This window comes from Synchiropus splendidus, chromosome 4 (genome assembly GCF_027744825.2).
Source record: "Synchiropus splendidus isolate RoL2022-P1 chromosome 4, RoL_Sspl_1.0, whole genome shotgun sequence".
NCBI lineage: Eukaryota > Metazoa > Chordata > Actinopteri > Syngnathiformes > Callionymidae > Synchiropus > Synchiropus splendidus.
The window spans coordinates 9,816,107-9,835,966 of NC_071337.1; the positions used below are offsets into that span (position 1 = coordinate 9,816,107).

Sequence of the window (19,860 nt, forward strand, 5' to 3'; positions counted from 1 at the left end):
TGAGTGTGTGTGTGTGTGTGTGGTTTGTGGCTGTATGAACAAAGCTCAGTAGCTTGTGTGTGGAGTCTCTGACAGCTTCATTATGGCCGCCGCGCACTGGGAGACAACACCATCCTGGAGAAGGAGAGAGGACAGAGGACAGGCCGGGTTTACAGGGCCGGTCCAGCTGTTGGCGAGAGGAGGAGGAGGGTGGATGCCTTCTCCTTTAATGAGCCTTCACTTGTGTCACCAGCAATTTACAGAGCTGTCCAGCACCTCCTCACTGCCCCTCATCCCCACCTCCGCGCAGTTTGAAGTCCTCTGCTTGATTCCCGGGAGCAGTCTGGAGCTTAAATTAATTTTCTTTCTTCTTGAATTCAGGCCGACTCACCGGGGTAAAGTTTGACGTGGTGACTTATACCAAGTCTTGGACGTTGTCAAAAAAAAAAAAAACCAGCCGCCTGAACTGGAAACGAGGAGCAGGATGATGCAACGAAATGTCAGTGTCGCCTGGTGTTAGCTGCTTGCAATCGATCTAATTTGGACTATAATGACAGGTCCTCCATCAGCAGCGGTTTGTCACGCCGACCTGCTTCAATGCTGCCAGATCAAGGTCGACTGCCTCGACCCTGCGGGCTCTGACTGAACTCTTTAGTTCCTCTTTAGTTTGGGATTTTTCTGATGTACATTGAGTCTGATTCTCTGAAGGTTTCTGCCAGCTGTTCAGGAACCTAGATGCCCATTACAATGTTGACTGCGATGAACTATTCTGGATACAAGCTGAGCCTGCTGGTGCCATTGATATGAAGGTAGGACAAAAACACAGACCCTATAAAGATGGTTCCAAGTTGGGAACAAGAGGACAGAAAATGCTTGGCGAAAATTGTTTTAAAGAAACAAAGACAAGGTATAAACCTTCTCAGTGAGGTGATGCTGATGGACTGGGCATTTGGAAGTGAATTTACAGTCCTCGGAATTCCACCAAAATTACCCTCCATAGACAAGGGGGCTCCTGCCAAATGGAACGATCCATCTCCAACATCAATACGGTCGCAGAGCGTCTGGAATTCTCGCCGCGTAAATCATCACATTACCAATGAGTTTTTGTCCACTGATGTAGACCAGATTTCCAAATAAAATAAGAAATCCTCTCCCAAGACCAACATGGTGACAGCAAGAAGTCTGGTCCTGTTTGTGGCTAAAGGGCCGGTGTGTGTGTGTGTGTGTTCAATGTGTCCTGTGGTGGCCACTTACTTTTGATGCCTGAAAACAGAGGTGGGCAATTACATTTCCTGGGGGGCCACATTAGAAACTGTGAGGGGCCGTCATCAAAAGAAAGACAGTGAAGAATGTGACAGAAAAATATCCAAAATATATACTGAACAAGGACAAGTTGACCTAAAAAGATTAAATGTAAGTAAGGATATTAAGAAGTGTAAATGTGCAAAGAAAACTATTTCATTTCGTATGCACTTAATTTTAATATAAATCAACATAACTATGGACCAGACATTCAATATAAAAAGGCAATTTATTAAAAATATTTTTTCGGTATTCCTTCAATGTATTTTGAGGAACAAGAAATACACAGAAATGGCCAATGAAAAGAAAGAAATTTTAGTCTTGAAACACGAACATGCTATATTTACTGCTGAAGTGGTGGCGGTGATCAGTTATAGTCTGTTGTCAAAAGGGCCACAAAAATACAGGCATCGGGCTGCACATGGCCCACGGGCCACACTTTGCTCAGGTCTGCCTAAAAAGGTATCATACAAATGATTATTGTTGCAAAACATTAGGGATTGTTTCAAGAATAGGGAAGGAATAACGCCCCACTCAGAACAGGCCCCATCGAAGAGCCAGGAACACGTTGGAGGCACAAAATCTCTCAGGTGGTTTGGGAAAGCTTTGGGGTCCCGCCAGAAGAGCTGGAGCTGGTGTGTGGGGACAGTGAAGTCTGGGCATCACTGCTGGTTTGGATGGTTTATTTTCCTTGACAATGGCATGTATTTCCTCTGTGTGGTTCACACTCATTAATATGCTCCTGGTCAGTGTGAAGGGAGAGATCATGGGAGTTCAAGATGGCTGTGTGACAAATAATGTTTTGGCCCAGGACATTAACGGGGGAGTAGCCGAGTGTGACCCGTCGCAACAGAAAATATCTCAAGACCTTCAGTAATCGATTATAGACCAATTCATAGGCTACATTTTTCCATCATGTTTTGTAGTCATCGCTGTCTCTCTTTTGATGACGGCCCCTCACAACTGTTAGTTTCTGATGTGGCCCTTCAGGAAATTAAATTGCCCACCTTTCACATAGGTGGAGCTAAGCACCACTTACGGTGCCAAAACGCATGTTACGATGATGTAAACTGTAAATATGTGAATTCAAGGAACCACAAACCTCATTCCAGACGCCGGCACCAGCTGGCAGTTTGTGCAAAGGCTTGTTATAGGCAACGATTTTGAATTAATTTCCCTCAAGTTCCATGGGCTCTGTTCTTAATGCGAGTTTCAGATTGGACCTTTTGGAACCAGAGAGCAGCCTCCAACTGAAGTTTTCTTTTCCAAACTCTAGAAATAAGTGAAGGCACAAGCTTTAAGCAATGACAGAATATTCCAAGTGTCACGCCATATCTGGTCTTCACAAACACGACTCCTTTGTTAACCAAATCAGACACCAAAATAAAAACCCCAAAGCCCTGAATCACTCGAAATATGTGCTTTTCCCTTCATAGAGGCTTGTCAAATCCATTCCAGCAGCCCAGTGTTCAGCTCCTATGATGTCTCTCTACTCCCTCTACTGGCCTGTACCAAGAGTACACCATCATCAGCTTATTTCGCCTGCAGGGTCAAATCTCAGGCTTTGTTTTTTTTATTTTTTTTTAAAAAGACAGTTTATTTTTTCCACTTATAAACAATAAAACTGTTGGCATTTTTGCACACCGCCTTAGAATTCAAAAACTCAGCGTCTTCATTTCAGCCTCAATGAAGACATAATTCATGACAAAGTTATAAGTGTAAGTATGGTACATTTCATTTTAAAAAATGGATTTCTTTTGCAAATACATTTCTCCTTATAAATGATAAGTTTAAGATATAACATTAAATATAAAAAATGAAGTTGTGGCCTCTAGAAATTAAGAAAAATATAGATCGTTTTTTTACTCTTTTAAAACATGTCTAGGATACATAAAATAAATTCAAACAGCCTATTCATGAGTCACTAAAAGAGTCGGGATCTGCATCGGTGGAATCGAAAAAGGGAATCGGGCTCCCTCTCATGGGGGTATCTAGACTTCCTTCCAAGCCGGTTGATGATGAGGTACTGCAAGAAGGAAGGGTGGGTTCAGTAAAGGCGACTGAAAAGGCGAGCAAACGTGACCGTACCTTTCACTGTCTGAGTCGCAGGACGCCTTGTCAACGAGAGAACTGTCGTATCGGCTCATAGAGCGCTGGATAGCTTGGGATACCGTGAACCTGGTCTTACCCTGAACACACTTCTCAATGCAGAGGACGCTGAGCTCGGACTGGAGGAAGAGATGGAGGCGACTGTCGGACAACAGCAGCGGTGTATGAATCACGCTGGAAGAGAAGCTGGGACATGAGTGGAGCCGGGATGGAGCGGCGCCCTGGGGAGGATCTGTCTTGTACGTACATTTGTAAAAACTCCTGCAGCCCCTCCATCCTCTGGGTGACCAGCTGTGTGTTGCTGAGACTGAAGAAGGGATTCCAGGGGGGCAATTTGGGGACTTCACTGCACAGAGAGACAGGTTCATATATTGAGTCCACTGATCCTCCACAGATGCGGGTGAAGGTGAAGGACGAGACGGACATGTCAAGCGCGTTCCTCTCCAGACTGTGACGCAGCCACACAAACTCACTGTACCGCCGCCTTACACTGGAAGTCTTCTTCTGAAAGCACACACTGTTGGTCTGAAGGGAAGGAGGAGCACAGCAGCAGCGTCAGTAGCATAAAGGCCACACGGTTGGATGAACAGTGAGATCAACACGCACATGTAAGCAGATCTCATAGTCGATGTGAGCGTGCCACAGTTTGCTCCTCAGGATTCTTGGACTTCGAACACAAACGCTGACAAACTCCTGTGTGGAGGCCTCACATCAGCCGCAAGGAACTTTAAAAACAAGTAGAGGGTTTTTGGCCACTTACGTTTTTCGATAACGTCTCAAAAAATCCCTCCATTATGCAGAAAAAAACCCCCTGAAAAACCAAAGAGTAAATGAGTCAGAAATGTTGCATGGGTCAGTCCAAACAAGATCTGAGCAGAAAGTGAGGCGGCTTAACAGATTTATTTGGACGTGAACAACAAATCCCGGATAAGGGTGGGTCAGGTTGTGCACCATGAGAGGGCCTGAGGTTTCTTTTTCAGCGAGGCAACAGTAAACAGACACCCGTGCACTTGCCTGTGCCTCCGTGCGCTTCTTCTGCTGCTGAAGCGGTTCCGACTTGGACCGCCTCCTCTTGTCGCTGTTACAAAGAACGAGTTTTTTTTTTTTTTTAAGCGGCACAAACCCGTCAAGACCACCATGAACCGGACGTACGAACCTTAAAAGCCGTTTTCGACACACGCTCGCCAATTACGGACGTGCACTTCACACCTGCGCGGCTACTTGAAGACAGTCAGCCACCTGCTCACGAGAGGACGTAGTCGTGACGTCATCGACACGCGACCAATACCAGGCTGAATAAATGGTGTGTGTGATCCAACCGGGGAGTCGTTTACACTCGCTAACTGTCTCGTTTGGGAACGCCAGATATTTAATGTCATTATATTATTTTAGACGGAGGTCTGCTCTGAGCTCCTGGGTCCTGTGCGAGGTGCGTTGTGGGTTCATCAGGGACTCGTTTATAAAGATAGCTGAGTCAGAATAGAATTTATTGCCATGGTCAGTGGGTCCCAGCAACTAGTGCTGTTCATAAAAATAAAATCAAATAACATAGGCTGATCACATATAGCTGTCTGAAGCCTCTGTGGCTGAAACTGTCTTGCACCAAGAGGTCGGCCGGAGCACAGCACAAGTCCGGTTAAGAAGGTTTGTGAGTTGGGTTTGATGAGAATTTTCTGAGAACCACTGGAAATGACTTCTGGACTGGTGTGACCACTACTGTGGTCGGGAATTTGAGGGTCTCTCTTTGGTATGGAAGACCTTCATTTGAGGTGGGAAGTGAAGGTGCCGGGAATCAGATCAGCTGAGTCAAGTCTAAGACCGTGGTTCTCTCTTGGGATAGGGCGGCCCTGTCCAAGTTGGATGAGAAGAGATCCAACTAAAGGGGTGATGAGAGGACGGAGTGTTCTGTTTAAATGATCTCGCCTTTCTCTGTTAACCCACTCTGTCCCTCCTCACTCCCTCAGGTCAGCTGACCAGATGCTGCTGGACGGACCAAAGACTCAAAGAAACATTTTAAAACGTTTCTTAAATGGCATTTTTACTTTTTGGCTATTATCCAAGCACATAGCTGATCTTAATAATTTACACTTACTGGGCTTTAAAAGGTTCTTTATGTTCCAGATGTCGAGATGTTTTGATGCATGTTATCATTGGACTTTGTGTATTTGATTGGCTTGCACGTTTGTTTTATTCTGATTTTCACTGAAGCGTTGTAGCTTGAGACAGTCTTGTGGAGTTTTTCAGTGCAATGTAAACAAGCATGGTGCAGTGAGACAGACAGTTCCCGCCCTCATCGACGGTCATGAGCTCTATGTAGTGAGCACAACAACGAGTGGCTGAAACGAGTGTCTTCAGCAGGGCAGCGAGATGTTACTTGTTGCTCTGGAGTTTTTCACTGTTGCCAAAACTCGAGCCCTATCCCTGGACAGCCCTCTGGTGAACTGGGGAGGACACGGGTCAGATCCAGGACCAACAGGGGGAATTATTCTTGTATTTCCCATTGGGTTTAAACAGGAACCAACTACAGATCTTCAGATCTACTACCACCGTGGACCACAAATAGACAGTTACACTTGTCCAGTTAGTTTTTGAATTGACTGAAAATTCTGAACAACTTTAAAACCTCAGTTGTCTGTCGTGGTGTATCTTACACACATTTATTTATACATGGATGAATGTATTTTGTGATTCATATTTGCATTGTTAATGCATGTTTTACATGAACATGGTACTAAATCATGTTGTGGTTATTGTAATATTTGTCAGTGAACAATAGTTATTTTGGGTTGCATGATGACCCTATGAAGATCTATTTCATAAAACCATGGGGCCTTAAGAATGGTGAACGGATCAACACCCCAACACAGGGCAACAATTCGGTTAAATGATGAAGAAGTCTTACCTATTGACACAACAACAGTCCCAGCAATGATTCGTTGTCAGTCCAGCTGTGGGGTAAATGCCAAATCCAGTCTGACAGAGGGCCCAGTCTGCAGCTGCGGAAGTCTCATTTGAATATAAAGCGTCTTTATCTCACGTGGAGTCAGCAGGAAAATGGTCACACGGTGATGTCACCGCAGGAAACCGCTCGGTGTCGGTGTGCGCTTACAATCCCACACGCGTCTCCACATCAGTAGAGTTTTGGGTGGGAAACGATAATCTCATCAGATTAAGGTTAAAAGCGACGACTGCTGTCCCACTGATCGATGACCGAGCACCATCAGCGCAGGAGGCTGAGACCTGCTGAATGTGCTGTGAAAGTCTGCCGCTCTCCCTGATGACCCCGCGTGTGTCCTGCAGACGGCTGCCGGGGTGATCGACGTGCATTTGCATACAGAGGCAGACTGTGCAGCACAGATAGCAGCTTTGATTCAATCAATGCCTTTTTTCAGACATTTCAAATTGCATATGCCTGAGATCTGCCACAGTTGTCCAGGTCTGCACAAGTGTTTCCACTGCAGTGATTCTGTGTTATTGTTGTCTCTCGCCATGTGTCGGAGGCAATAACTTGAGCAGCGCATGTCTCAAACACCTGTTTGCAAGGACACACGACAAAACTAACCTCACTCATCTCAGTTCAATATTTATGTTAATGCAAGTTTGCTTGGGGTGTTTTTGCATATCAATCTTTGCATGTTAAAGCACAAACCTTTACATGGATCATTCACATTATGCATGTGCAGGTCAATACGGTAGCTTGGTTGACTTGGTTTCCTTCTCCCTTTTTTGTGTGTGTATACTTTGGTATCACATTTGGTTCAAGTTCTCAGCTACCAGAGCTGATTCTCATGAAGTTATGTTTCGCTTTCACACAAACTTTGTGACCCAACCCTCCGCTGTAGATATTAATGCTTCTATTTTGAAGCCATTACATTTTAGTGAAAGGTGTTAGAAAACTGTAATACCGTTATCCAGGTGCTAAAAAGGAACATGTGACTACTCCAAGAAGCTTAGTTACCACAGCAGGTGAGCTTCAGTTTCTTTCTTTCTAAACTTCTTTCTCTGACCTTGAATCTAACATTCATTTTAGATCAAGGAAGCAAAAGTTACAAACAAAAAGAACCTCAGAATTTCATTTCATTTCATTCTTTAATATAAAAAAAAAGTCTAAATAAAAGCAAATAAATGTTCCACTAGTTGTCATTCTGCAACACAAGACAAAAGAAATCTCCTTAAACAGGAGGCCAAACTTAAACAGTCAAAGGAATATTATCCGATATTCACTGCTAACACACATTTTCCTCTCAAAATGTTATCAAGCTGGGAATGGTTGCGTTCCACTCGGGTTTACGCACTAAACTAACCGCTGACAGGGTCTGTGAACTACAGCAGGGGGTTAGTATTCCCTAAAATTACCGACAGGTAACTATAAAAGCAGTGAACACGCAGACTTACTCCAGACATTCTACGGGTTTCCATGACGACCGCTGTCACCACTAAAATCTGGAGCCTCCCTGAATCAAGAGTGCAAAAACAAACGGCCTTCTCCTCCCAAGTTTTGGACAGGTGTGGTTACAGTGGTACCAAAGTATTACGGGCTCTCATCTCCTTTGGAAGAATGCCAAGTCAGCCGCTCCTCATAAAAAGAGATGACCACCTGCGGGCAGCGGGTGTTGGCCTCGTCTGACAGGACCAAATCGGCTTCATCCGACCCTTTCCTGTGGTGAAGAACAACAAGTTCAAGGTCCTCACATGCGACAAACAGACCAGTACAGTACAGAACGCACTGGACTCACCACTTCATCAGGAACATCAGGCGCCCGCTGCTTTTTGTGGCCCCGATGATCTTTTCAGGAACAAGGTTCCTGGCAAAGCCTTTGGGACCCTGAGGCTGCAGTGGAGGGGAGACAGTTTCCCAAGATTACAAGAGGCACATCGCACGACACATTTCCACTGAAAACCAACCACAGCTCTTGTGTATTTACTAAACTGAGCTGCTGCCATTTATCGATGAGCATTTGTAACCCCCCGTGTGACGTCATGTTTATAGGTACGTATATTGTTTTCAGGACTCCAGTTGGCTCAAAATATTAACTTGCACATTTATGGACTGATCATCTGACGAATTCCCTACAGCTGTAAACCAATGGCAAAGCCCACTAGGGGGCGGAGCATGTACAACAGAACTGAAAAAAAGAGGATTCTCAGTGTAACACAATAGAAACCCTTATCAGCTTTACATTATTGCAACTTAAGACTGCAATGAGTTTGTGTGTGTGGTTTATCTATCCTTGAAGACATCTGGTTTAGTTAGAAGCCTTCTAAGAACTGACTTTCAAATATCTCGGTCTTTATAATGGGAGTTTGGTTAAGGTGTATGAACGTGTGTGTGGGCTTGTTTATACTGCTTCATGGGGACCAATTCCTGACAACACACTTTTTTGCCGGTCCCCACAGTTCCAAACTTCAATTTGAGGATGAAAACTTCAAAATAACTAGGTCATTATAATTAGGTTTACGTTTGGTTCAGAATCCTGGTCAAAATCTAGGTTTAGTGAGGGGCTGAGGAAAGGGACATGGCAATGAAAAACCTGCCAATGTCCCCACGGGGATAGCAATACAAACGTGTGTGTGTGTGTGTGTGTGTGAATTGTGCACCACTGCACCATGTAAAACAAATTTAGTTCAAAATTAACATGAAATATTCAATCTAGTTTCTTTCACCACAAATGGCTTTGTTTAAGTTCTGTGGTGACTTTATTATGAAACTTCAAAATGATGGGACTTTCTCCTCATAACCGAAGTCAAAGTGTGATTTTCATATATAGAAGCCAGAGCGATCCCACAGTGAGTCACGTGACCCACAGTCCTTGTTGAAAGAGCAAATGCAGATGAGAGGAGAACACATGTAAACGCACGGTTTCTGGCTCATTCGTTTGTGGATTCATCTTCACAGGTTTCTCATGGACATTTCTCTGCGACTCCAGAAATGCAGAGATCAACTCGGGACAGTCCAAGTTCTCCTCCGGCTCCCAGGTGTTATCCGCACTGGGGGTAAGCACAGGACACTCATGAACTAAAGCCATGTTTTGTTTTGGTTTTCCTCAACAACGCAAAAGTGAATCTATGTTTTCAAAGCTGAACTACATTATGTTTGAAGCTCTTTCATGCAAGCTTGATAAAGTAGCTCAGCCAGGTAAAACACGTCCGGCTTGTTTTATTTTTTCTTTTTGAGGAACTCACTCAGTAAATCCTTTCCACTTGAGGAAGAATTCCACTTTCCCATTTACAATACGCTGGTCCAGCACCTTTTCCACAACAAACTCTTCAGGTGGCTCAGGTTTCTCTGGCGAATCCTTCCGAGTTTTGGGGGTTTGTTTCTTCCCCATGTTGTGCTTCACAACAGAAAATTAATCTTAGTGTTTTGATCCTCTGAGAGTGAACCATAGCAACAGATGCTAAGCTAAAGCAATAGCTTGGCGGTGAGCGCCGCTGCTTTGTTTTGACTACGCGGTCCGGAGGGGAGAAGCAAGAGCCGCACTATCGCGTCAAGCAAACACACACTTTACTCTGATAGTAATGACTTCACCGCCATTGACGTATTGTTCACGTAAACACTGACTTCAGCGCCAGCTAGCGTGCGCACAATAAGAGTATGACGCAGCGAGCTTGTCGCAAAGAGACACTATTAATCATATTGTCCGCAAACACAACAATATTAACGGTACAAACCTTCGCAAAAGTGCTCGGACAAACTTGTTCGTGCAGCAGAGGTGAATTGCAGAGGCTTCCTGACCATGCGGTCGCTCTTCACGAACCCAAGGAGAAGCTGCAACAACTACGGTAACCCGGAAGCACACACGTTTTTGCGATACAGCTTAAATTGCGTCATGGTTTATTTACAAACATTTTTTAAAAACTCAATACGGTTTATTTATTTATTTTTGACTCGAATGGAATGGAAATATTTGTTTTTGATATTACAACGTTGGTTTTACATTGAAACAGTGTTTTTATGTGTGTGTGTGTGTGTATATATATATATATATATATATATATATATATATATATATATATATATATATATATATATATATATATATATATATATATATATATATATATATATCATTCCATTGAGTTGGTCATAAGTCAATGTTAATGAGGTACTTTCAACACATTTGTCACTACCACATACTATATAATTGAAAGTTTTTGTGATCATGATCTGGGCCGCATTAAAAGTGCAGAGGTCCCTCGATCCTTTGGCTCATTTTCAAAAAGACCACCCAAGTGTTTCATGAAAAAGTAATAAGATAGAGCTACTTTGGTGATGTAGTGGTGAGAAGGTTTCCATAAGAGTATGAGCAGGTCGGCCTGCTGCTGTGGGATGAAATATCAGCGTATGTTTTTAAACATTCAACTCAGTGCTGCTCCTCATTTGTTACTCATGTTTGCATGCATCGGATTGGCCGAATATCAAAACCTTGAGCGTTCCAGTCCTCTCCCCGTCCCTGGTGGGTATTAGGAACACACACCAAAACACTCTCCCTCTGGGAAAACACACGATACATGAATAAAATAATGGCTCTAGAAATATCCACACTTCGGAAATGAGAGAACTATTCCATCTATATCAAATATATATATATATATATATATATCTCTAGATCGTATTCCAGAAACCGTTCGTTTGATCGCTTAAAAAAAAAAAATCAAGATTTTGCAACACAATACAAACATTACTTCCTGACTGACAATGTAGCCTGTGGAGAGAGGAAGTCTGACAGAGTTTTGACTTTGAAAAAAAAAAGGCTGTAACAGAAAACAGCACCAAATATGGACTGGAACTCAATCTCTGGGTTTGGAAAACATTTCTTATATTCAGAATAATCCAGTTAAAAAAGGGAAATTAAACTTAAAATTAAATAAAAACTTCTTCTATACAGTGAAATTTAGGTGCCACAAAAAATATTTCTGGAGGACACCATGTATTGGTAGTGTCATTTGGTTGGACTTCATGAAGTAAATAGTTCTGGACCAGAGTGAAACCATCCACTACACTACAGAGCTGAAGTTTCAAAAGCAAAGAGAAACTTGTTTTTATTTCTTTTTTAATCAAAAAAGAACTTTGCACACAATCAAATTATCAAAACGCAACAATCACCATGCTATCAAAAAAAAGGAAAAAAACTCAGCCCAAAGAAATATACAAGAGAAAAAAAAATCTCACTCAAACAAAGTAAAGTCTTGGTCAAACCACAAATTAAATAGGGAAAACTTTTAGGACAGAACTTCGGAACAGAATGACTTACTTCCTGTCTCAAACAGAAAAACAACTTTGACAGAAAGTGTGTTTCACTTTTTGTTTCTGTAATCTCATTCAAAATCTCCAAACATTCACACATTAAATAGATTTGATTGTTTTGTATCGGATGGTCAGTGTCTGCTCAAAAGAAGTCCACTCTCCTCACTGAAGACTCTCTCATGTAAACATCCCAAAAATGTCCATATATAGATTTTTTTTAAACTGAAAATTCCAAGTAACCAAGTTCTGAGGTTGAACAATCGACAAACCTCCTCCAGAGTGTTTAGAAAACCTGCATCGTCCAACACAAAGATGTGGCCGGCATGAATTTAAAAACATCTATTTCACACAAACAGCTGTCGGAAATACACAACAATTGTGCATTTTCGATAATAGTACTATTCAGAGAAAAGCTTCACTGTTTACATTTTACCACCTACTTTGAGGTAAAGACCATGTATTTATGTTTACTTATGATTTCTGGTTGTTAAAGCTTCTGGCGAATAAAACCTGGGATTGAAGAAGTCGGTCGTGTCAGCTGGTACATGGCAGCGTCTTCCGCAGCAGAACTGTTCCCTTGGACAACCACAGTCGGTCCAGTTTTAGAAAATAATGTCCAGTGTGTGAGCTACATTGTCCCTGTGGGTTTTATTTCAGTTTTAATGAAGGTTCTGAGGTCCGTTTGCATGCAACTTGGCCCACTTTGGTGGTGAATCCACAAACATACTTCAGGAAAAGTCAGTGCAAAGAAATCACTCAAAGTTTGTCTGGTCTCTGGCAGCTACTGCTTTTTCTCCTTCTTCCTCTTGTCTGTTTTGCTGTCGGCAGACGTGGTCACGGCAGGTCTTCTTCGCTGAACCACGATGCCTCCGCTGGAGCGGCACTGCAGGGTGAATCTGTCCGGCGTCAGCGGCTGTCCCGACTCATCCCTCAGCTGTGCCAGGATGTGTCTGGTGAGCTGCTCGATCTGCTGACCCACGGCGCCGATGGTCTTGGTGGTGCGGTGCCTCTCCGTCAGCAGCTTCGCTCTGTGAGCCTGGAGCTTCTCCACCTCCTGCTGCAGACCCGAGATCACGTCGATTTTGCGCTTGCGGCAGTTCTGAACGGCGAGCTTGTTCTTCCCGCGCCGGCGGATGTCCCTCAGCAGCGTCACCTGGTCGCTGGAGAAGCTGCAGCTCTCGATCATGTGCAGGAACTCCTTGACAGGCATGTCCACAATGTGCTGGACGGAGAAGGGGATCCCCATGGCGCGGGCGCGCAGCTCGTCCCGGCTCTCCGCTTCGTCCGCCGCGCATGGCTCGTACTCCTCGTCGAACGGCTCCTCTTTGATGTGTTTGGGTGACAGAGATCCAGTCGGTGTGTTGTAGCACCCTGCTGAGTAGGTGTGATCGTGCCTCACATTCTCACTGAGCTCGTGATGTGACCACAGGGTGGAGTAGTCCAGCAGGGAGTTCTCCTCGCTGCTGCAGCCGGTCGCGCCGCATTCACTGTCCCACGATGTGTCTGAGGACATGTCAGGAGACCCTGCAGGACACACGAGAAGCCCTGCTGTTAGTCCGTCTCAAACACACTTTGAAAATTGAATTTTGAAAAGCGACAAGGCGTAAGATGGTAACGGTTCCAGTATATAGATGGGAAACTTCACTTAAATGTATAAACTTCTAAAATGAACGGCCAAAACTCGCACGACTAATAATCGCCTCAGGTCATTGCAATACAATTGGCTCATGCGTACATACACCACTCCAGGAAAACTCAATCGGTTCAATGGGAACATTCCTGATTTATATTTTAAATGTGGTCAACATAAAGGGACTTTTTCCCATTGTGTCTGGCAATGTGCCAACATTAATAAGTTCTGGTTTCATGTCAACTGTAAGATTGAAGCGATCCTATGTACACTAACCACATTTGATGCTAAAATGTTTTTTATTTATCCTGCAGGAAGCAAAGCGCATGACAGCACTGAAGTGGAAATTTGTAAATCCTCCAAGTATTCAAACTGGTTAACTGAACTGAGTTCCTGTGTTGCCAGGGAAAACATGTCTTTTTGATCAAAGAATCTGGACTAATATGACTTACTTCCTGTCTCAAACAGAAAAACAACTTTGACAGAAAGTGTGTTCCACTTTTTTTTGTTTCTGTATTCTCATTCAAAATCTCCAAATGTTCACACATTAAATAGATTTGATTGTTTTTTATCGGATGGTCAGTGTCTGCTCAAAAGAAGTCCACTCTCCTCACTCTCTTGCTCATGTAAACATCCCAAAATTGTATATATATATATATATATATATATACACACACACAATATGAATATATAGCTATATATTCAGCTATATATACAAGACGGACATTGAACTTTAAGAGATCAAATAATTATTTACTGTTTTGGTTTTTTATTTTAATTTTCTATTTTCTTTTGTTTTTCTATTTTTTATCCACTCTGTTGTTTTTCCACACAGCCAAGATCTTGATTGTTAATGTGTATTTATATGATTATTATTGTGGTTGATATAAATGAACTAAAATATTGGGGAAAAAATGAATGTGTGAAAATCTACATATAAGATACAGAGGGACTGTTTCAAAGGCTTAACTTTCAGATGGTAAATGAATAATCTCCTTAAATGGACAGAACTACTGGACAGTGACAAAATGGAATTACACTACAGCAGTGGGACTGCAAAAACATCAGCCCATGGTGGCTACTGTAGAGGGTAGAGACTGACCCAAAATCTGCAACGTCGCTGCAAAAGCAACCAGTGGCATCAGGGTGAACATTTTTACTAGATCCAGAACCATTTAGACAAAGACTCTGCTAGCTCTTTCGTTCTAAGACAGTCAACGTAGGCTGGAAAAACACCAGCTCGACATGTCTCAAGAGCTGCCTGTTATCAACCAACCTGGAGAGAAGGGACCCCCAGAACTGCTCTCTAAAGAAAGACCCGAGTCCTGGTCCAGGTCTTGAAGGCCGTGCATCAGCTGGTAGTCCATGTCCATGTCGAGCTGATTGATTTGGTCAAAGACGGCCTCGTCCAGCATCCCTCCAGTCCGTCCCTGGGCACTTCGGACTGAGGCACCCGGATGGAGGGACGCCAGGCCACTGCTGGAAAACATGGCGTCTCGCAAGCTGATGTCATGACTGAAGGAGCCTGAGATGTCCAGGTCTGACCGACTCTCCAGCAGGAAATTCTGCAATGAGCAGGTACAGTCAATCTTCAATCTTCAATCACTTCAATCACAAAGTAAATCAGAACAGTTGTCACACAAGAGGACTTACTTCAAACTCCGTGGCAGACCAGGGAAGAAGATGGTTCATGTGACGGTCCAGATCAGATCTAGACTGCTGCGGGAACTGGCCTTCAGGGTCAGTCTGAATAAGAAGGCAAAAACGTGGTTGAGTTTGTTCTCACATTTCGGCAACACAGATGATCAAACAACACACATCACTGAAAATACATTTCAGAAAGTGACTGTCCACAACTGAAAAACACTTTGCATGGCTGTTTGCTTCAGGGCAAGTTGGACGGGTTTACCAGGAAACTGCCGTGTATGTTGTATTGCAGCTGTTTATCCAGTTGTGTAGAGACATGGAGGTGGGAGCGACAACACTTGCATTGTGAATTTTAGCTGCACTCCAATGTCAAGATCACATTCATTCAATGTAACCGTGTACATGGTGCCGCACTGTTTTATACATTATACACTGTTGAAGTAAACAGACGGACGTGACAACAAAGTTCGGTTTAAACCAATTAATAACTAAATGAAACTAAATCAATTTCATAGAAGACAATTCAGCCATTCCATTTGTAGACAAATCAGATGAAAGTGTAATGATTGTGACTTAAACAGTCATAATAACTATTATTAGTCTTTTATTTTGTCTGATGAGCTGTGTTTGTCGTCGCAGGACAGGTGACACATCTACTTCCTGCTTTCACACATCTATCATAGTGAAAACATTTTAGATAATCGACTGAAGTAAATACAAAATTCAGAGTTGCACCGCACTGAAAGTCAGTTTGTCGGCAACTTGTCAGATCAATATCACGATTATGATGTTTATGAAGTTGGTTAGTTCGAACTTCAAGACTTCAAAATAAAAGCTCCATAAATATGAAATGTGATAAAAGACAATTTAGATCAAAGTGAAAGTAAAATACTACAGCAGTTATTATATCTATCAAAGTCAAAAAAAAAAAGAAAAAAAAAAAAAAGAAACCCATATGGGCTGATGTGAAAAAGTAAGTGCCCTTTAGCCTCATAAATAGGGTGCCGCCACTGGCAGCAACAGATGAACTGAAATCAAGTGACAGTGTCTGGAAGAATTTGCACACACTCTGCTTCGGTCTGGACATAACATTGGAGGCTTTTGGAGTCTCAACAGACCTATTAAAGTGAAACCAAAGCATCTCAATTCGATTAAATCCAGACTTAGACTCCACCTCCCATGTCACGGTACGTTGACATGATGTAGTGAAATACACCTAAGAGCTTAACAAAAACTGGAGTTAAAGCAGAACTAGTGTGACACGATAAAGAGAGCAGTAATGTCAAGATCATAGCATCTGATAGCAGCTGGCAGACTGAGCTGTCAGGTGAGGTTGATCAAAGCAGAACTCAATGAATACCTTGTGTGAGTACATCGAGTCAGGTGACAAAAAGGATTTGGTGAACCCACAAAATACGTGTTTAACTGGAGGGACTGCAGATTCTAATACTGAGATTCAAAAGTGTTTACCTCCTCAAGTGTCGAGCTGTGAACCAGCTGAGTGGGATCGGTGTCTTCAGCTCCATCCTCCTGTGGGGCAGCAACAGTATTAAATGCCATTGAAATGCTCTTAAACATTAAAAACTTAAACTTTTAAACTCTTAAAATTAAATATTCAACACACACCCACACTATCCTGCAGGTTTGACATCTCCGCAAAAGCACCTCACGCATAGTATCTCACTTGTCAAAGAGTTTTGAATTGACTTTTCAGTTAAACTTTTACTATATTGAATGACAGCGATCAAACATTCTGGGCAGCAGAAGAACGACCCATGAAGAAGTGCTGAAGCAAGGTAAACTGGTGAGAAAGTCAGGTGTTCTTGAAAGTCCAGTTCTGATTCACAACAAAAAGTGAAAGTACAGGAACCAGTTCTTGGCGCCAGGCCTCCACTGTCTGAGCATGACGTTTTCTACTTGAACAGCTCTAGTAGTTGGACACAATCACTTATTAACCACTCCAAAACTACCTGACTTGTTTGTCACTCCCTCCACCTAGGGAGTTGTGTGCACTGTAACAGATGTCTTAAATCCTTAAACAAAAGCACAGGGATGGGGCATCGTTCACCACTGGCCCCAAGCTATTCAATGGAAGCTGGGTATAGATCTAAGCCTAAAGCCTCCATCTCTCACAGCTGGTGGTTCTGAAGAAAGAAGATTAAGTTACACAGTTGGGAACATCAACAGCCCTCAGGACAAAACACCAACCATGCAGCTGTTTTCGGGCAGAATATAGAGGTGCGGGAGTAATGTGAAGATGCATGTTGCAAAAGAAGACTATCACGAAGCAAGGTTCTGTGGAACAATGTGAACTTTCCTGCAGGGTGTGAGGAGATAGCGATTTGCTCAAGGGCATTTTTTTATCCAAAATAAAGGCAAACCAAAGTCATCTTTGTTGACACGCATGACTTGTTTATGAACAATAACGCTGCAGAAATGTCAAAACAATGGCTGGATTGTGCCACACACTGGTTCTGTGTAGCAATGGGCCTGTGGTGACTGTTCGGGGCAACTGTTTCCAACAAGAACAACATTCATGTAATCTGTAGAATAAAGACTGACAAGCATGTCAGAAAGAACTAAATCCAGCATAGATGCATCTATTAGTCGTGAAACCGGTTTTTCTTCCAGGTCGTCAGAGAAGAATTTGGCGTCAGAGTTTAGCTTTTTAATCACTAAATCAGATGTTTGGTTCGACACGCCTGCTGGAAAACTTGTGTACAGTCTTTCAACAAGGCATCTTGGAACTAATCCCAGAGGTGGTTCATTCAGGAGCAGATTAAATGTCCACCAGGGCAACTCATGTCATTTGGGGTTGAGATGCAGCTGTATAACTGCGTTAGTTGTTGCGTTCCATCATGTGACAGCATCATCAGGGATGTGGCTCCGTCGAGGGATCTGTTACAGTCCCAGACCAGAGTAAAAATACCATCTCTACATCTGGCTAGACGTGTCACTTCCAAAGTCAATGTGTCAGTCCTCCCTGATACAATGCCACATTTGTCTAACTATACTGTCCACTGGTGTTAAACTGCAATCCTCATTTTGAGATAATGAGAGTATATTACCGACAAATTAACATCAGGAAAGATTTCAGGGACTACTTCATGTGTGATTCGCACCATGAGAAGCTCTACTCCATGTCTCTGGATGACTGACCTCCTCACTCGGGCTCTGTCTTTATCAAAAGCAGAACCATTACTGGCTCTGTTAACAGGAAGCCAAATGTATCTGGGACCGATTGGGGCTTGCCAGGAGCCATTAAGGCCCAGAGTGTCGCTCATGAACCACTTGGCAAAACTTTATCACAAGTACACATAAACCTGAAATACTATCACCCACTGTTGCATAACCAGTTTGCTAGCAAACAAGGGCAACAGTTAATGGGTGATAACACTAATAATAGAGTGTCTGTTCATGTCACAAAGTACCCACATTTTTGACTTTGACAAACTGACAGGCTCCAGACTGCCCGGCCTGATGCTGCTCCTGACCGTTGGCGAGCAGGTGCTCATCGCCACCTGTGCTGGAGCCGGTGTGGTCCGATCCCGGGCTGGTGTCGGTGCTGTCGCTGGTCGAAGCCTCCTCACAGTCGGCTTTATCACTGGCGGACACTTGGTGCACCAACCACGCGTTGAAGTGGGTCGGAAACCGCGGAGTGCCGAGAGTCTTCACCTCCTCCAGCAGTCGACGACTTGCAAACAAGTAGTCCAACTCGGGACATTTCGGATGAACCGCGTGTCCGTCTAGGAAGTCTCTCAGGTTGTAGGGGAGCGAGTGAGCGGAGCTTGGGCCCAAGTGAATCTCGATCAGAGGAGAAGAATCGCCTCTGAAGTAGCTGTCGATGTCCACGCGCGCTCCGATCAAACTCAGCAGAATCGCCAACTGACACAGGACTTCTTTCAAGTGCTTTTTCACGACTTGCATTTTCCAAACAAGTCAAAAAACCAGAGGCACTTGTGAAACGCTGGCCCGGTGGTTCCTGTTTTCCGAGTGGACAAAGAAAATAGTCCAACAAAAGAGCACGCCTTCCCTCACAGACAAAGAGCTCTGTGCCGGTGAAACTAGAAGGAAGCTAACGGGCTGCTAGCTGTTAGCCACCCGCCGCACTGCAACTTAAAGTCAGTATCTGGTGTCATACATCGCGAGGCCTATATAAACAAGGTGTGCGAATAGCTCTCGTAATATCGAATATCAAATCAAACCGAACGTAATGAATTAAACGGGGATTTAAACAACGGTGACGGCAAACCTGTCACCGTGGTCCTGCGGATGTCGGAACTACAAAATTTGTAACCTGAGTGTGATTGGGTCGCAGCGTGTGACGTTGTGAAAAGCTATTGGGTATATTATACGTCAATCAATGCCATATACCAATGAAAGCAGAGTGGCGACACCAAAGCTATGATGCACAGATTTTGCAAGCTCTTCTGTCCTTTCAAGCTTCTCTTCGTTTTACTTCAGCCCTTAAAGTGTTTCCCAACACTCTGTTACACATGATTCCTTGATCAAGATTTGGACTTAAATCTGATTATGCTTTCTTTCAAATTCTCAATATAAAATCGGCATTGTTATATCAATTATTAAACATGATCAACGGACATTATGCTAGAAGAAAAAGCAGATTGTAGGGTGAATGATGTCCAAATATTCATCATCAAAGTATCCACAATCATTTTTAATTTTTACTAAAATTAAGACCGATAGAATTTCCTCTTAAAAAGAGCATGTAACATTGTGTACAGGATGAAATATTAAAGGCCTGGGCAAGGTGCGACCTGGGGGCCAAATGCGGCCCTTTGAATGTATTTATGCGGGAATCAAAGTAAAACTATAAAACTGTGTGTGACATCTTGTGCATTGTTTTTTGTTCATTATGATGCAACAGAAACATAACTGTCTCGTTTCATTATTTCACTTTGTCTTATCCGTTGGCTATTTCAGG

The 19,860-nt window shown here is 43.2% G+C and overlaps 3 protein-coding genes across 3 annotated transcripts; all 3 read right to left on the reverse strand.

Annotated features, from left to right (window-relative positions):
• Positions 1-2,899: 2,899 nt before the first annotated feature.
• Positions 2,900-4,640, reverse strand: snx10a (sorting nexin 10a). Its single transcript, XM_053863267.1, has 7 exons — positions 4,547-4,640; positions 4,151-4,468; positions 3,997-4,083; positions 3,815-3,915; positions 3,638-3,736; positions 3,370-3,564; positions 2,900-3,307 (listed from the first exon to the last, which is right to left on the reverse strand). The coding sequence occupies exons 2-7, from the start codon at positions 4,181-4,183 to the stop codon at positions 3,196-3,198; spliced, it is 627 nt and encodes a 208-aa protein (XP_053719242.1). The 5' UTR covers positions 4,184-4,468; positions 4,547-4,640; the 3' UTR covers positions 2,900-3,195.
• A 2,820-nt stretch (positions 4,641-7,460) lies between these two features.
• cbx3a (chromobox homolog 3a (HP1 gamma homolog, Drosophila)) lies at positions 7,461-10,178 on the reverse strand. The gene is made up of 5 exons (XM_053863663.1): positions 10,063-10,178; positions 9,574-9,725; positions 9,249-9,378; positions 8,127-8,221; positions 7,461-8,048 (listed from the first exon to the last, which is right to left on the reverse strand). The coding sequence occupies exons 2-5, from the start codon at positions 9,717-9,719 to the stop codon at positions 7,922-7,924; spliced, it is 498 nt and encodes a 165-aa protein (XP_053719638.1). The 5' UTR covers positions 9,720-9,725; positions 10,063-10,178; the 3' UTR covers positions 7,461-7,921.
• Positions 10,179-11,281: 1,103 nt separating this feature from the next.
• On the reverse strand, positions 11,282-19,216 carry nfe2l3 (nfe2 like bZIP transcription factor 3). The gene is made up of 5 exons (XM_053863662.1): positions 18,351-19,216; positions 16,386-16,445; positions 14,922-15,014; positions 14,545-14,833; positions 11,282-13,162 (listed from the first exon to the last, which is right to left on the reverse strand). Exons 1-5 carry the CDS (start codon positions 18,840-18,842, stop codon positions 12,420-12,422), a joined length of 1,677 nt encoding a protein of 558 aa, XP_053719637.1. The 5' UTR covers positions 18,843-19,216; the 3' UTR covers positions 11,282-12,419.
• Positions 19,217-19,860: the final 644 nt, after the last annotated feature.

Bases quoted from the DNA above. Each gene is read 5' to 3' on its own strand.
- snx10a (XM_053863267.1), bottom strand. From the start codon at position 4,183: ATGGAGGGATTTTTTGAGACGTTATCGAAAAAC. The intron at 4,084-4,150 runs GTAAGTGGCCAA...GCCTCCACACAG, and splicing joins TTGAGACGTTATCGAAAAAC to GAGTTTGTCAGCGTTTGTGT. The intron at 3,916-3,996 runs GTGCGTGTTGAT...CCTTCCCTTCAG, and splicing joins ACTATGAGATCTGCTTACAT to ACCAACAGTGTGTGCTTTCA.
- cbx3a (XM_053863663.1), bottom strand. From the start codon at position 9,719: ATGGGGAAGAAACAAACCCCCAAAACTCGGAAGGATTCGCCAGAGAAA. The intron at 9,379-9,573 runs GTGAGTTCCTCA...GCTTACCCCCAG, and splicing joins AAGTGGAAAGGATTTACTGA to TGCGGATAACACCTGGGAGC. The intron at 8,222-9,248 runs GTGCGTTTACAT...CCTCCACTGCAG, and splicing joins AAACGAATGAGCCAGAAACC to CCTCAGGGTCCCAAAGGCTT.
- nfe2l3 (XM_053863662.1), bottom strand. From the start codon at position 18,842: ATGCAAGTCGTGAAAAAGCACTTGAAAGAAGTCCTGTGTCAGTTGGCG. The intron at 16,446-18,350 runs GTGGGTACTTTG...GCTGCCCCACAG, and splicing joins AGTTTGTCAAAGTCAAAAAT to GAGGATGGAGCTGAAGACAC. The intron at 13,163-14,544 runs GTTGGTTGATAA...TGTGTCCTGCAG, and splicing joins TGGGGGTCCCTTCTCTCCAG to GGTCTCCTGACATGTCCTCA.